General features: G+C 36.8%; 1 protein-coding gene across 1 annotated transcript in view; it reads right to left on the bottom strand.

The window, feature by feature from the left end:
• LOC150102595 (interferon regulatory factor 2-binding protein 2-like) overlaps positions 1–11,812 on the bottom strand; it is a 61,546-nt gene extending 49,734 nt beyond the window's left edge. The window contains exon 1 of the mRNA XM_090398879.1: positions 10,846–11,812. Within this exon, the coding sequence (XP_090255005.1) occupies positions 10,846–11,644 (799 nt within the window). The 5' untranslated portion in view covers positions 11,645–11,812. The remainder of the gene's footprint in view (positions 1–10,845) is intronic.
• Between the last annotated feature and the right edge of the window lie 1,836 nt (positions 11,813–13,648).

Below are 13,648 nucleotides of genomic sequence, written 5' to 3'. Positions count from 1 at the left end.
TTTGCTAAAGGGAGGTCGTGTTTTAGTAATCTACTTACTTATTACAATAAAGTGACTGCTTCCTTGGACAGAGGAGAAGGATACACAGTAATATACTTGGATTTCGCAAAAGCTTTTGATAGAGTACCTCATGATAAGTTGACAGTCAAACTAGAGCAGATGGGGTTGGATATTAGATTAGTGCATTGGATTGGAGACTGGCTATCTGATAGGTATCAACAAGTTGTGTATGGGGGTGCAATATCCAGGAAAAGGAAAGTCACTAGTGGAGTGCCTCAGGGATCTGTTTTAGGGCCATTACTATTTAACTTGTATATTAATGATATTGGCGAAGATTTGGATGGAGATATTCAGTTGTTTGCAGATGATGCAAAGTTGGGACGAACCATAAAGAGTAGTGAAGATGTTGTGGCCTTGCAAGAAGACTTGAATAAATTGAGTGATTGGGCAAGCAAATGGGGATGTGAGTTCAATGTTGCAAAATGTAAGGTTTTAAAATTTGGAAAACAAAGATGGGATGCAGAATTTATGCTTGGTGAGAATATATTGTTGGAAGTAGAGGAAATTAGAGATCTGGGAGTGATAGTGGATAAGGATCTAAAATTTAGGGGACACATCGCCAAAATTGTGAAGACAACACAAAGACTTCTGGGAATGATGAGGAGGACACTGACGTGTAGAAGTAGGGAGATTCTTGTTCCATTGTATAAGGCTTTGATTAGGCCACACATGGACTATTGTGCCCAGATTTGGTCACCAGGTTTTCAGAAGGATGAAGAGATGTTGGAAAGGGTCCAAAGGCGACTGACTAAGGTAGTTTCTGACCTCTGGAATGTCGAGTATGAGGAAAGATTGAAAAGATGTAATTTGCAGAGTCTAGTGGAGAGAAGGAAGAGGGGAGATATGATAGAGACCTACAAGTTGGTAAGGGGTTGTTATAGGATCAATGGTGGAGAAGTTCTACAGAGAATAGTGGGAGATCAGGGGAGAACCAGAGGTCATCCCTGGAAACTGTATAAAGAGGGTGTGAGTAGGGGAGTGAGAGGCAGGTTTTTTTCGTGCAGAGTTGTGAATGATTGGAATGCCTTGCCTGAGAGTGTGGTGTCTGCAAGGAGTTTGAATGTGTTTAAGACCCGGTATGATGAGATGTGTGTGAGATAAAAGGACCTCCTAGATGAGTCTTTGACTCCATGAGGTCTTGTTTAATAATAATAATAATAATCTCTAGACAGGTCTTCTACTCTTCTTTCCTCTACTCTCACTTACTTCTTACTCCCCCCCATGCTATTAAAGCAATTTGAGGGCAAGGGGACAACTCTTTCTTCTCAAACTGTAGTTTCCATTATCTACTAAAAAAAAAAAAAAAAAAAAAGGCAAGCCTAGTTGTTTTAAGGTGACAACCCTATCACTAGGATACCTATCGTCATGCTAGTCACTTGACATAGGGAAAAACACGTTACTTTCAAGTATCAATGAAATCCAAACTGGACAGAAAACATGGGAAAAGACCGCAAACTGGAAAAGGTTAAGAAACTTTGGAAAAAGAAAAATGTGGTGAAATGTGCTACATGGAACATTAGAAGCATAGCACATAAAGAAGAATTAGATAAAATTTAAAAAAAAATGATATAGAAATTGCAGTTCTTACAGAAACAAAAAAAACAAAAAAGAAACTTAAAGGAACAAAAGAAACAGCTAACTACAATATTATATATAGTGAAGTGGACAAACAAATACATGCAAAAGCTGGTGTAATGATTTGGATCCATAAATCAATTAAAGCAAAAATAACTCAGTATACATACTGAAATGAAAGAATATTAGAAGTGCAATTAAAATTAAATAAAGAAAATTTAACAGTTGTTGAAGTGTATGCCACTAAAGAACGAAAAGTAGAAGAAAATGATTACTTTTACAAAGAGTTACAAGGAATATATGAAAAATTAAATAAAACACACCATATATTTATAGCCGGAGATCTTAATGCCAGAATAGGAATGAAAAAAATTAACAATAATATACAAAAATTTGGAGAACCAACAGTAAACAAAAATGAAAAGTGACTCATTGATTATATAATATATAATAATTTAGAAATATAAATTATTTTTATTTTTCAACATAATCTCCCTTAAGACTAATACATTTATTCCAGAGTGCTCCAGCACCATTATCCTGTCCCTCTAATCGTTCTCAATAAGATCTGCAAAATACCCCTCTACAGCTGCAATCACCTCTTGATTCAAAGAAAAACGCTGACCAGTGAAGAAGATTTTTAGTTTTGGGAAGAGATGGAAGTCTGAGGGAGCCAAATCTGGAGAATCTAGTCTGGTTAAAAGATTGGAATAATATTCCCTGGTTATTATTTTACCCTTTTCAAGATAATTAATAAACAAAATGCCCTTTAGCATCCCAAAACACCGATGCCATGATCTTTCCTGCTGATGGAACCAACATTGTCTTCTTTGACGCTGAACAACTGATTCTGTCCACTGTTTATACTGCTGTTTGGATTCTGATGTGCAATGGTGAATCCAAGTCTCATCCATAGTAATAAATCGACTCACAAACTCACAAGCGCAGTTCAGAGATTTTCATGCAAGTGCGTTTTTGATCTGCTGCTGTGAGCAAGCACAGCACCCATCTTGGCAAAACTTTTTCATTTGCAATTCTTCATGCTAAATATATCTTACACATTCTTTTGAAATGCCTATACTCTCAGCAATTTCACGCACTTTGACTTGCCAGTCATCCAATACCATATCGTACACTTCATCAATGATTTTTGGTGTTGTTACACTTTTTGAACATCCTTCACAGGGATCATCTTCAAGGATGGTACGACCACATTTAAACTCGGCAGCCCATTTCTTAATTGTCTAAAACGAAGTAGAAGAGTGCCCATAAACTTTTATGAACTTCAAATGAATTTCTTTTGGTGTTAAAACTTCTTTTACAAAGAACTTTATAACTGCACGATACTCAATTTTATCCATTTCAAAGGATTCAGACAGCTGTATAAAACAAACTACTTGATAGAATGACTTCCAATTTCACATGAATGCTTATGACACATGTACCAACTTAGGGAAAAAAAAAAAAAATCTTGACCATAGATGGCAACATTATGAGCAAGGCTGAGAACCTTTAAGACTATCCTCATAGATGTTAGTCAGAAGAGGGCAAGAAATCTACACAGATCATCATTTAGTGCAGGCAAAACTAAAGTTTCCACCAAACTGGTTACAAAAAATACAAAAAACTAGAGAAACAAAATCTAATTACAAAGTAAGACTACTAAATGATTCAAGTATAAGAACAGAGGATTAATAACTACTTAGAAAAAATACAAGAAAATGAAGACATTGAGAAAGAATGGAATAATATAAAAGAAATTATCGCATCAGCAGCATATGAAACTCTAGGAACACACAAAAAATATCATAAAAATAAAAAATTACATATATTGGACGATGAAATAAAAACAATAATTGAAAATAAAAAACTGGCTTTTAAAATATGGTTAAGTAGCAAAAAAACAAGAAGATTAAATTGAATATAAAAAAAGAAGAGCAATAGCCAAAAGAAAAACCAGAAAGAGACACAGAGAAAGCTGGCAAAAATTTGTACAAGATCTAGAAAATGATATATACAAAATTAAGAGCCAATGTGTATAAAATACTAAAACACATGAATGCAGATATAAAAGAAACTGCAAATATAAACTGTGAAATAGATGTAAAAGAATTCTTAGATTTACAGATCTTTGGATGGATAATACTGGCATTAAAAAAAATTACACCAGAAACTTACAAAATACTTTAAATGATATAATAAGAATGATAGAATTAAAGGACAATCTAAACAAAATAAAAAATGACAAATCAGCAGGAGAAGATGGTATAAACTACGAACTGTATAAATTTGCTGGAAAAAAATTTCATCAAAGATTATTAAAATTTTTAGATAAAATATATACAAATAGACAACTACCAGAATGGAATACAAGTATAGTAACACCTATATTTAAAAAGGAGGATAAAACAAAACATGCTAATTAATGAAAAACTGAAAATATAGTGAAAAATATTATTAGAATGTCAAAATGGATTTAGAAAAGGACACTGTACAATGGATGCAGCTTTATGTTTAAAACTATTTATAGAAAAAAGAGAATTTAATTTAGAAACTCATCTTTTGTTTATGGATTACAAAAAAGCATTTGACAAAGTAAAAAGATATATACTATTTGACATATTACAAAGAATAAATATACCTAATATTTTACTACATGCAATATTGAATATATACAAAGTTAATGAAATAAAAATAAAAAAAATAAATAAATGAAAAATTGTCTGATGAACAACCTATAAACAAGGAGTAAGACAGGGATGCCTCCTGTCTCCAAGACTTCAATATTTACATTAATGAAATATTAATACAGTGGACCACCTTAAACAATCGAGGTATAGAAATTTCCCCAAATAACAAAATAAATACAGTTATTTGCAGATGATCAGATAATAATATCAGATAAGGAAGACAATTACAAAGAGCAATATATAATTTAAATGTTATAGTAGAACAGTTTGGAATGGGAATTTCCATAGATAAAACTAAAACAATGGCATTTTGTGAACAAACTCCAGTTAGAAGTAAAACAGTTATTAATAATACAATAATAGAACAGATAAATACTTTCAGTTATCTTGGATGTGAAATATCATATAAAGAAAAATACAGAAAATTAAAAACTTCAAAATTTTTACAGATTATATGCCTGATAAATAGAACACTCAATCCAAATATAGTGCAAAAAGAAACATGCTTGAAAATATACAATACTTTAGAAGTGCCTACATTATTATATGGCAGTGACATTTGGGCAATAAACAAACAAGATAAAGAAAGAAGAAAAAGTGAAATGAGATTTATGAGAAGAACTGCAAAATACACATTATTAGATCAAAAAAGGAATGAAGACATTTTAAAAACTAAAAACAAAATCACTAGAAGAAAAATTAAACAATTATAAAGAAAAATAGATAGATCATGTAAACTGAATGACCAACACCCGATATCCTAAACAAATCCTAAAATATAAGCCAAATGAAAAGAGAAGGTAAGGTAGACCTAAAAATATAATATTGGATGGATAATGAGACCAGAACAGACCAATATTACGGTCTATACCTGTAATTAGCATTATGATGATGATGACATTGAAGATTTTTTTTCAATACATAGCAAGAAAGGAGAGAACAAGAGGTCCCAGTGGAAGTTGTGTATGAATGCAGTTAGCAAGGGTGTTAGGAAGTTTTTTTTTTTTCACTTGGTTATACAATAATAAATTTAGTTTAACCCTTTATCCAAGTGTATGCGAACAAAGTTTGCACCTGAAGTATCTTCGGGACTAAGGCAACTAGTGGTAAAGGTGGACCAAGCTCTCATCACTCCTAGTCTTAGTATCTCCCATAATTCAAAGCACATCTCCTTGTGGACATGTATAATGCTATGCATTAAGGGAAGGGCCACTACCCAGACCGGTTTCGACTTTTATTCAATGTTCAAGTACAGGTCAAACTCCAAAAACTCAGCATTGTTCCCCTTAGTAACAGGCTCACCCTGCCACTGAGAACTCTCAGCGTTGGCTCTACCCAAGTGGCAGGCTCATCCCACCACAGAGCAGAGCCGCTCATTTGCTCATATGTCATCTGAGGGGTAACAGCAACAGCTGTGCCTCAGTTAACTTCATGGGCTACAGCATTGCCATTCATTATTCCCCACTTCCAGGACCTGGGTGACAGCAACGCCAAGCCTCAGTTAAAACTTCATGGGCTACAGCATTGCCATTCATCACCCAAGCTTCCAACCGGTTTCGACCTTTATTGAGGTCCCATCAGTGGGAGCCAGATCCAGAGGTAGTGATACCAAGGTGGAAGCAATGGAGAAGTCTACTTTACCTATATGAGTTGCCAAAAGGTGTCTCACCTTATTATTAAACTACTCTGGATTTAGAGAATGACGTTAGAAGTTTTTTTTTCCCACTTGGTTAGACTATAATAAATTTAGTATAATCCTTTATCCAAGTATAAACAATCAAAATTTGCACCTGAAGTATCTTCAGGACTGAGGCAACTCATAGTAAAGGTGGACAAAACTCTCATCACTCTGACTTAGTATCCCCCATAATGCAAAACACATCTGCTTGCAGACATGTATAATGTTATGCATTAAGGGAAGCCAATACCCAGACCAGTTTCGACCTTTATTGAGGTCCTATCAGTGGGCGTAGGAGTCTCGTATGAGTGATGAGAGCTTGGTCCACCTTTACCACGAGTTGCCCCAGTCCTGAAGTTCAGGCACAAGCTTTTTTGCTTACACTTGGATAAAGGATTAAACTAAATGTATTATAGTCTAACCAAGTGGGGAAAAAAAAACTTCCAACATCTTTCTCTAAATCCAGAGTAATTTAATAATAAGGTGAGACACCTTTTGGCAACTAGTACAGGTAAAGAAGACTTCTCCATTGCTTCCACCTTGGTATCACTACCTCTGGGTCTGGCTCCTACTGACGAGACCTCAACAAAGGTCGAATCCAGTTGGAAGCTTGGGTGATGAATGGCAATGCTGTAGCCCGTGAAGTTAACTGAGGTACAGCTGTTGCTGTTACCCCTTGGATGAGATATGAGTGGCTCTGTGGTGGTGTGAGCCTGCCACTTGGGTAGAGCCAACGCTGAGAGTTCTTCTCAGTGGCAGGGTGAGCCTGTTACTAAGAGGAACAATGCTGAGTTTTTGGAGTTTGACCTGTACTTGAACATTTAATAAAAGTGGAAACCGGTCTGGGTAGTGGCTCCTTCCCTTAATGCATAGCATTATACATGTCTGCAAGGAGATGTGCTTTGCACTATGGGAGATACTAAGACAAGGAGTGATGAGAGCTTGGTCCACCTTTACCACAAGTGTTGCCTCAGTCCTGAAGATACTTCAGGCATAAACTTTATTTGCTTACACTTGGATAAAGGATTAAACTAAATTTGTTATACAAGGATGTTAGGACTAGATTTTTTACTTAGAGGGTAGTGAATGGGTTGCCAGATGTGGTTGTGGTGATTCATCAGTGAATGAGTTTAAGGAGAGGCATGGGCACCTGCAAAAAATTTTCTGGGGGGGGGGGGGACAAAGCTTGGAAACAGATAATTACATCAAATTTTTATTTAATTATTTAATTTTTTGATGTTTTTTTTCAGAAGTGGATGTGGGGAGGTGGGGGGAATGTCCCATCCCCCCCCCCTATGCAGACACCCATGAGGAGAGGTATGGTAAGTATTGTTGAATGTGAGTATTCAAGGAGAACATTGGGCAAATGGCCAGTGTGAGAATAATAGCTCTTCCATGATGAGTTTCTTGACTTTATGGAGATACTTGTATTATAATAATAATAATCAGCTAATCCCTTTCATTCTATAGGTCATCAGCTCATTAAAAATGTGCCGTCACAGATATCACAACTGCTATGTGAGAAAAGTCTGGAGTTGTACCAATGCAATACAAATATAAATTCTATTTCAATCAGTGCTCTATTTTTGCATTACAGATCATGTGTTCTTACTTTTGATCACCTTGCATACTACTCTCATCATCATTATTAGGTTCATTTAAAAACTTTTCATTGTAATCAATTATTAATCACACCAGCATGATGACTATAACAAAGCATGAGAATATTAGCATCACGCCTTCATGAAGTCCAAAGACTAATTATGGGAGGTCCACTATCACACACATTCATATCATGCCTTAAATATCTTCACTTTCTCTGCACTCACCTCACTCGGCAGTACATTCCAACTATCCTTCATGCAAAAAAAAACCTTCACCCCTACTCTGCTATTCACAACTTCCTTATATAGCTTTCAGAGATGGCCTCTTGTCCTCCCATCTGTATTTCCCCTCCCCTCTGCATTCTATGAAAAACCTCATCCAAATCAATCTGGAAATAACACATTACTAGATTATGTCCCAGTTATACACCCTCACTCTGCTATTCACAACTTCCTTATATAGCTTCCAGGGATGGCCTCTTGTCCTCTTATCTGTATTTCCCTTCCCCTCAATCTGGTAATAACACATTACTAGATTATGTCCCAGTTATGCACCACCTCCAATTGACCACACTCCAAATTGTATTCCTTCCATCTGTCTTAATTGCTGAATGTTCCAGAGATCAGTAGCAGTCTTAATCAATTGTCTCTCGATCCTTTCCAATATATCTTCATCTTTTTGAAAACCAGGTGAACAAATCTATGCACAATAGTCCACATATGGCATGATCTTATACACTGGAACAAGAACATCCTTTCTTCTAGATTGGCATGTAGAAGAAAGAATGTTCTTGTTCCAGTGTATAATATAATGATGTGTTCCAGTGTATAATATAATAATCTGCTGTACTGTACTGTCCTCACAATTTGAACAATGTGTCCTTGAAACTTCGGGTTCTCGTCCACCATCATCCCCAGAACCTATATCTCCTCCAGCTCTAAGATTTCCCCACCAATTACATACTGTACATTCCATCTCTGTTTCCCAAATTTTAAAATCTTACACTGCAACATTGAACTGTCAAGCACACTTATTTGCCAACTCAACCTGTCTATTCAGGTCATCTTGCAAAGCTACAACATCTGCTCTTCCTCTTAGTTCTTCCCAATTTTGCATCATCTGCAAACAACTGTAATCACCATTCAAACTGCTTTTTCATACACAACTTGCTGATACCTAGAAACAACCAATCTCCAATTCAGCACACTACTGTCCAACACCATCCAATCCAATTTAATTACCAGCTTGTCATGTGGTAATTTATCAAAGGTTTTTGAAAAATCTAAGTATACTACTGTGTATGCATCTCTCTTCTCCAATGCATGTCATCTTGTTAAAATAAGTTGTTTAATAAAACAAGATTTTTTTTTAAAGCAAACCCACACTGTCCATCAAATAGAATGCTGCTGTTATCAACTCAATTCTGAATATTAGTCCTGACTGATACTTAGTCCTCTCTAACATTCCCTCAAAATACACACAGTGATATATCATCGTGTCTTACAGCCTTATTCACATCAAGTTTACTCAATTCCTCATATACCTCCTGTTCATCCATCAGTGCTTCCTCTACCTATCCCAGTGCACTGGTTCTGCATGATGTCACATTTATGAGGATAAAATATATTTATGAACTGCTCATTTAATATCTCAACTATATCTTCCCCAATGGGTTATCATGCCACTCACCAATTAATATCATCCATCCATAAGCATTCTTTCCACTACTGGCCATGTATATCAAAACACATAACTGACATTTTTTTTGGCATCATTAGCTAATTGCTGTTAATAATGCACTTTTTCAATCTTATCATGAGCATCATCTTTCTTTGTATGCACATCATAGTTCTTTGTACTCCTTGTGCAACTGATTATTGCCACTTATTGTGCTACATCCATAGTGCCTTCTTCCAGACTGTATGCCTCAACTCTTCAGTCATCTATCTTATAACTAGCTTTTTAAACCTCCTGACTTCTGGAATATGTTCAGACCTTGTCTCTGCCATATAGTTCATGATATAGTTGCAAGCTCTCTATTCATACTCAGTTCTCCCTCTTATATAAATAAGATTTTCTTTCTTTTCTTCACTGGGTAGAAACAATTCTTCATTGATATAAAAAATTTCCACTTATTAAATGGTAAAGTTTGACCAATCTTCAGAATAACATTACTCTGACTGATAGCATAGAAATTTTCACATTTGACATCCGTACACGCTGTATGGTCACTCCCATACCTCAATAGGTTTTGGCTGTTATGCCTTCTGCTAGAAGAAGAAGTGGTAGGTCGCAGATTACCTTTCCACACAGAGTAAGTAAGACAATCACAAATATCCATGCCCATGGCAGGATTTGAACCTGCAGCCTCTAGGCTGGAGAGCAGATACGCTAACCACTCAGCCAACCAGGCCAGCTATAGCATAGTGCAGCCTTAAAAATGCAACACAAAACATTTGAAATTGCAGATTAAGTTCAGTCATTTGTCTGGCACAGATTTGTCTCAACCACATTTCTCCCTTGAAATGAGAGATGCCACCTACCTCTTTCCAACTCAAGAGAGCCTTAAAATATTAAATCATTCAATTCTCTCTTTTACCCTTATGCTTCAAATTTATTAATATTATGGTATTTATGCAATTCATTTCAGTTTTTACACTACAACCCTCATCAACAGATTATGAAAAGCTATACAAAAGATCATTTCCAGTGCAGTATTTAAATTAAAAATAACTGAAAAGCTGTCCCACACAGTATCCTGAGGCAGAAATGTTTTCCAACGCAAATGATGTCACTCAATTACAAGCCAGGACTACCCTAAAGCAGTCCTAAAGCTATAATTTACAAAAAAAAATATATTTTTTGTACAACCTGTTTTTAATTATGTTTCGCTGGTAGGAGTCTTTTTAATCGTTATGTTTAATCGAAGCACGTGAAAGCTATTCATTTACAGAGATCTCACGATAGTCCTGCTATACAAACTTTACATTACACTAACTTGGCTGGTCCCTCCGCTTCTATCCTTTTCGTCTAAATTCATTTTCTTCGTATTACTTGGACGAGATTATACGCCAAATCAGTTCTGGCATGCATAACAAAATATATAGAGCCTTTCAAACAAGGACTGAGTCGTATGGCAGTTGAAACCACTACAAATTGGTATAGTTCAAGTCAAATGAACACTTGAAAGAGATAGACAATATTTTTATATTTACATTTTATGTACATAATTCTTACCTTTTAAGCTAGTTGAAGCATCGAATGAATACACCCTACCGACCATGCCATGTTCCTTCTTATAACGAGGTTCGAAAGGTACCCCCATAACTCCTGCATTCGTTGGAAGACTTTCACCTCGAGTAAGAGGAGGACGAGTAGAATGTTCCTCCAGCATTGGTCGCTTATGACCGCCCTCAGAACTTGTAGAATGATTGGAGCTATCATCATCCTCCCGATCTGCTGGTCTTCTTCCGGATATTGAGTTCTGTCGGGTCACACTAGGCGTTAGGGTTATGTGAGATTGTGGCGGTGTCATAGGAAGAGGGGTTCGACCTGTAAGACTCGGACTTCCACGATTCATAACACTAGAAGTTGTTGATTCATGTGGTACTTCTTCAATACGATGGCCAGTAGCGCTCGATAAGCGGTGTGAACTGTTATATTCCAACAAGGCCATACGTGCTCGGCTTTCATGACTGCCGTACCGTTCTATCGGAACAGTCGCAGACCTCGAAATTGCAGGACTATGAGGGGCGAGAGCGGCTGAATCCGGTGATACGGGAAGACTAGTGCCATTCACAGTATCTTGAGAGCTACGTGACCCAGAATGTCGATACACAGGTCGGTTATCTTGAAATACATGAGCCCTTTTCATTTGCCGTGCTGTTTCTAATACCGTTTCAATCCGATCAGCGCCCTCATAATTAACACATCCACGACATACAGCTTCTGAGAAATCATGCAGCATAGCCCACGGCATACGAGGTAAATCACATAAGTAGCAATGTTGCCGTTGACTACGGGACAAGCCAGACATCTCCACTATACAATATTCCTAATAAGTGGCACAAACAAATTAAAATTCAAACGAATTGGAAACGCACCACATTTCCGCACAGCCGGCGACTGCTCCCCTTCTGCTGGTAACAGGAAAAGAGGGTGGGACTAAACTTCAAAATGCGCATGCGTCAATTACACTAATTGCAGAGGCCTTGATCAAAGAGCGCCTTTTGACTAGGTTCACCAATCAACAGCACAATACAATCCTCCAAGGTAATGGAGAATGAGTTCGATGTATAGAAACGTATGCAGCAAGCAATAATTGAATAATGGTTTATACCTATAATAACTAACGAAATTGAAATTATAGTACCATGTACTTTATTTTTATCATTACTTCGGAAACACCGAAAATTGTTTACAATTATAACCACTGCTTGATGGTAAATTATAAACAGTATAAATAATTGGATGATCTCTCGAATATCTTAGACCTAAGAAGTCATGTAAATTAATAAATAGATTAAGTTAAGGGGATAATAAATCCCTCATTATTTTAAAGCCGGATACGAAACTCTGAGTTCGAAATCTAATCGATCTCCGAGTTTCGTATCTATCCGGCGTTAAAATAATGAGGGATTTATTATCCCCTTAACTTAATTTACGCCACCGGAAAAATAGCTTCTTGGCTCTTTATCCTATTAATAAATAAATATTTTTATTATTATTTAAAATTAATAAAAGATTATTTTATAAATAAAAATAAATAAAATAAATCAGCTAACACATTTTATTCCCTTATAGGGAGTAGGTGAAGCCTTTTAACCCTATCTAGCTTTTGGAGACTGAGTGGGCAGTTCAATCTCCACCGGTAGCCAATCAGAGATAGCTGGCCCATGTCTATCACTAATTGTAGCAGCTACCGATGAAGAGGCTGGCAAACAAGTGCCGCCATCTCTTGGTACCTAACCCTAACAAGATATGTTACTGTCTGGCATAATGTGGGTACTACGGTTGATTTTCTTGAGTTTACAGGATGAAAAACCCGAGTTTCCAGGAGGAAAAACCCACTTGCCTGTGCCAGAGATCGACTAACTCGAGAATCGGTCGAAGAAAGGCTTAGAAAAAGTTCCTCCAGTCGGAGACTAGACTTGAACTTAAGTCTGACTTCAAGCGACCAACTGCAGAGGACACAAGCACCACTTCCACTGAGCTACACAGGCCTTCGAAAGATTTTTTTTTAAAGTATTAAAAAAATTATTATTATGGAAGAGGAAGTAAACGTATGAAGAGACAAGAAAGGAATTGGATTCCTGGGATGTGAGGTGGCGGCGGCGTTTGGATCTGGAGAACGTTCTGGATGTGTAATGATAGAAGAATGGCTGAGGGTAAAGCATAGGGGGAGTTATATCTAAGAAGTTACATCTAATCCATGGAAGTTGTTATAGACCCAGAAATGAAGTGTTATGCTTTTGTAATGCTAGCCATATGAGAAATAACAGGAACGAAATTGTCACATTAATTTTGCTCAACCAAAATGTCATGGAATAATTGAGACGTAGTTGGATGTGGATGACATCATGACAGGGATAGAGATGGAAGGGTAGCATGTTTTTCATGAGAATAGAAAAGGCAAAAGGGAAAGTGGAGTGCTATCAATGAAAAAACAAAGGAGTTGTGACCATGCAAGGCAGAGAGAGACAAGGGGAAAATAATAAGCAGGCCTCGTTGGCTGAGTAGATAGTGTATCTGCTCTCCAGCCAAAAGGCTGTGGGTTGAAATCCCGCCATGGACATTGATGTTTGTGATTGTCTGTGGAAATACCAGTGGTGGTCGGCAGTAGATGGCGTTGGTGTGGTTGTGGTCAGTTGGTGATTGAATGGTGGCGAGAGTTGTAGAGCAGGTGCTCTCGCTCTTTTTTTTTTTTTTTTTTTGCTAACTTTGGCTGGAGAGCGGATAAGCTAACTAGTTAGCGTATTCGCTCTCCAGCCAAACGTCTGTGGGTTCGAATTCCCGCAATGGGGCATGGATGTTTGTGATT

The sequence above is a fragment of the Typopeltis vanoorti genome, chromosome 10, assembly GCF_054136105.1.
Source record: "Typopeltis vanoorti isolate ZY-2024b chromosome 10, IOZ_Tvanoo_1.0, whole genome shotgun sequence".
NCBI lineage: Eukaryota > Metazoa > Arthropoda > Arachnida > Uropygi > Thelyphonidae > Typopeltis > Typopeltis vanoorti.
This window is presented reverse-complemented; position numbering and strand designations above follow the sequence as displayed.